Source organism: Centroberyx affinis, unplaced genomic scaffold (assembly GCF_046629955.1).
Source record: "Centroberyx affinis isolate AG114_WGS23_722 - 3 ecotype Tasmania unplaced genomic scaffold, CSIRO-AGI_Caff_v1 ptg003051l_1, whole genome shotgun sequence".
Lineage (NCBI taxonomy): Eukaryota > Metazoa > Chordata > Actinopteri > Beryciformes > Berycidae > Centroberyx > Centroberyx affinis.
The window spans coordinates 70,001-73,998 of NW_027281139.1; the positions used below are offsets into that span (position 1 = coordinate 70,001).

The 3,998-nt window shown below is 44.4% G+C and overlaps 1 protein-coding gene across 1 annotated transcript in view; it reads right to left on the bottom strand.

Annotated features, from left to right (window-relative positions):
- LOC139659245 (uncharacterized abhydrolase domain-containing protein DDB_G0269086-like) overlaps positions 1-1,413 on the bottom strand; it is a 24,017-nt gene extending 22,604 nt beyond the window's left edge. Inside the window, exons 1-2 of the mRNA XM_071537460.1 lie at positions 1,275-1,413; positions 1,120-1,185 (exon numbers count right to left, since the gene is read on the bottom strand). Of these exons, the coding sequence (XP_071393561.1) occupies positions 1,120-1,185; positions 1,275-1,413 (205 nt within the window). The remainder of the gene's footprint in view (positions 1-1,119; positions 1,186-1,274) is intronic.
- Positions 1,414-3,998: the final 2,585 nt, after the last annotated feature.

A 3,998-nucleotide genomic window follows, 5' to 3' on the forward strand; every position in this document is an offset into this window, starting at 1 on the left:
GTCTTTTCCTGGTTTTAAAGGCTGCATTACAGTAAAGTGATGTCATGTTCTGAACTTACCAGACTGTTCTAGCTGTTCTATTATTTGCCTTTACCCACTTAGTCATTATATCCACATTACTGATGATTATTTATTTATTTATTTGTGAAAGCACCAATAGTCATCCCTACAATATTGTCGCAATATCGATATCGAGGTATTTGTTCAAAAATATTGTGATATTTGATTCTGTCCATATCGCCCAGCCCTATCAGAACTTCAGTGGGCTTCCTAAGTGTTTAATAGTGAGGAAGAGCCTGTATTAGCTGGTATCTAATGTCATAGCAGCCCGCCAGCTGACAGGTGGATGAAGTCCAGTGAAGCCTAACCTGCTTCCACAGTCCAGAGCCTGACAGATACAGGAATAGCCTGTGTAAGGCCAAGGCTGTTTGCATGCTGGGCTATTCTTACAGCATCTGCCTTCAGTCTGACCCACTGTGTAACCAAAGCAGACTCTGATCAGAGGCTGGACCCCGGACAACGCAAACTAAGCCATGCCAGAACAAAAACAGTCAAAACCAAACAGCAGCAGCCCAAACCATGACACACTCCAGACCTGCAGCATGTGGTCAGGAAGGAACTTAGGCCATGCTGCATTCACTGTTCCAGCCCAACTAAACACACGCTATCTAACCTGAGGCCTGGACAAACCAGGCAAACCAAACCATGTCAGATCACAGCTTCGTCTTTGTGTGAGACCCAAACCATGCCAGTCCAAACCATGCTGAACCAGAACTCCTCAGAAACACTTCCTAACCAAGCCGAACCAGGAATCAGTCCTACCAGTTTCCAGCACCACAGTCCGCACCTCCTCCTCCATCAGTGAGCCCTCCTCCTCATAAACGCCTCCTAACCAGGCCAAGCTGAGCCAAGCCAAGCCAAGCCAGGTGAAACCAAATCAAACCAGGCCAATAGAAACCATGCTACACCAAATGAGCAACCCAGTCCTAACTAGGCTGCACCTCCTCCTATATCAGTGAGCCCTCCTCCTCAGAAACACCTCCTAACCAAGCTGAACCATGCCAAACCATGCCAAGCCGAACCGATCCATGCCAAATCTTGCTAGTGAACCAGTCCTACCTGTCTCCTGGGGGACAGGCTGCACCTCCTCCTGTATCAGTGGCTCCTCCTCCTCAGAAGCACCTCCTAACCAAGCCAAACCAGGCCAAATAAGAACCAAGGCTGAATCGCACCAAACCAAACCAGGTCAAACCTCATTAGTCCCCCGGTCCTACCTGGCTCCTGGCCCTCAGGCTGCACCTCCTCTTCCTCCTCATATACCTCCTCCTCGGTGAACACCTCCTCCTCAGTGTAGACCTCCTCTACAGGAGCGGAGGAGGAGGAGGAGGTGTCATGGTGCCGGTAGCGCTGCATGGCCCACACCGGGTCTCAACAGAGCCGAGCCGAGCCGGGCCGGATATCCAGGCCAGAACTGGACCGGAACCAGTGCTGACAAACCCCCGAGCCAGTGAAGTGCAGCGGGTCCCACACCAAACCACCATCAAAAAACAAACAATTAAACCATGAACTGACTGGTGATGTACTGCTACCAGAAAAAAAAACAAAAAAAACAAAATGAGCAAGCTAAACAGATGACAAAAAAATAATTGAGCAAAACTCACGAAGAAAGAGTTAAATAAAGGTAAGATAGAGAAAAGAGAGGAAATGATGGGATCTATAACAATATTAACTATTCAAAAACAAGATTACTGCATGCTTTCTAGTAGATTAAACAAAAACTGTTTAAGAAAGAAAAATAATTAAAAAAGCAAAAAACAATAGAGCAGAGAATATATAAACAAAATATATAAAAATGCAAACTGATCCAAACAACTGGTTACGCAAACGGACAGACAGATCAGGCTGAGAAAAACAGTGACCTGAGTGAACGACAGAAAACGATTGAGCTGAAAGAGAGAGAGAGAGAGAGAGAGAGAGAGAGAGAGAGAGAGAGAGAGAGAGAGAGAGAGAGATGTCTCCTCCTCCTCTTCCTCCCAGTAACACCAGTGTTAGAGAGTGACTGTGACTGGCTGTTCTACTGGTCAGACAAAACCTGATCCACTCTATTATTAGAGCTGACAGAACTGTGGACACTGTGTGTGTGTGTGTGTGTGTGTGTGTGTGTAAGAGTGTGAGAGACAGAGTGTGAGACAGAGTGTGTGTGTGAGAGACAGAGAGAGAGAGAGAATGTGTGTCTGACCTACTGTGTTACTGTGTGACTAAATCTGGCAGTGTGTGTGTGTGTGTGTGTGTGTGTGTGTGTGTGTGTCGGATGCCAGAGAGGACAGTATAGCCCTTCACCTAACCTTGGAACTTGTTTGTTCACACACACACACACACACACACACACACACACACACCCCTACTATCGGACACTCCTCACTTCTCTCTCTCTCTGCTGGACTGCTGTGAGGTTTTTGACATGTCAGTTTAAAGAGGCAATACATCCGATTTTTTTCTGTCCCATAGCACAAAATGACCATAATAAACTTGATCAGGTTATTGATCAAAACCAATGATGACTCAAAACTCACTTTCTGACCAAACTGTGTTTTAGATCAACTCCTCCCCACCCACTGGGATTTAAAGACACTCCCAGTTGTGACTTAAAATCCTTCTTTCACCTGTCCCATCCTGATTAAACTGGATTTAACAGGTGAAACTAATAAGGGATAATAATACTGTCATGGACGGAGCAGGTGATGTTAAGTGCAATCACTGTACAAAACCAGATGCAGACAACAGGAACAGTTTCTATTTCAGTTGACAAATTAGGTCAGAGGCATTATACACTTCTCTTTCACACGGTAAGTTTGTCTCTTTACAGACACACACACACACACACACACCCACACACATTACTGGGTTTCAAATCCATCATCTGAATACACTAATGTTAGTTTCTTCCTCCGTTCCCAGCAGACCGCAGTGGGAATATGAGAGACTGAGTAGAGGAAAGAGCACTTCACTTACTGAGGATAATCCATGGGCAGTGATGTAGGGGTAAATAAAAAGCAAGATAAACTGTATGACATCCAGTCAGTAAGCATCATAAGGCAAACAGCCACCAATATAGGCAAAATATCAAGTACATTTTCAAAAAGGTGGTCATGCTTTTTCCCCCTATAAAACATCCTATATTCATATCTTACATGAGTTTGCCGAAAGTGAAAGAGAACTATAGTAGATCCATTTTACATTTTAGAAGGACATATTATACAAATATCACAGCAAAACCCAATGAGTATTATAGGGATGTTGTAGTGACACCACAGATGTAAATACCAGAGTGTATGACATGGCCACTGTAAACTCACTATAGAGAACCACAAACACCACAAGCCCCTATAGGAATGTTACAGTGATTTTTCGTTGGTCTGACACTAAATATCATGATGTGTATTAGGAATTTATGCCAGAGCTTTATGTCAGCCAAGTAAGATGGGTAAATAAAGTGAGTTTAGGTGGGTTTATCCTCGACTCCATCTCTGGACCTGGGCAAAGATCATGAAAACAGCAAAGTAACGTTACCATTAACTGCTTTCTGATGGAAAGTTAATAGCTGGCAAGCTAATGTTAGCGGGCTATTACCCAGCTAGCTTAGCTAAAGTTGCAGGGCCAGGTTCACTCTACCGCTGGATAGCAAGCCTGCAGGCTAACATCAGCCAGGGCATCCTCAGGTTTTAATGCAACCGTTTGATAAAGCTAGACAGCTAAAATTGCCTGTATAGCCTAGGAGGTATTTTGACAGTTAGGAAGCAGGGGCTACACTAGCCCCGTTTTCTTGTATCGAGAGAACGTCACGCCTGACTCAATTAAAGATTCTGACAGTTTAATGTTCTCTTGCTTATCGGCAAAGGCAGACATCTGGCAGAACATGGTTTAAGACCTTTAACGAGTCTTCAGTAGCCACTCTTTAATTCGGCATATGTCCAATACTCCATTCAGTACTTATTTAA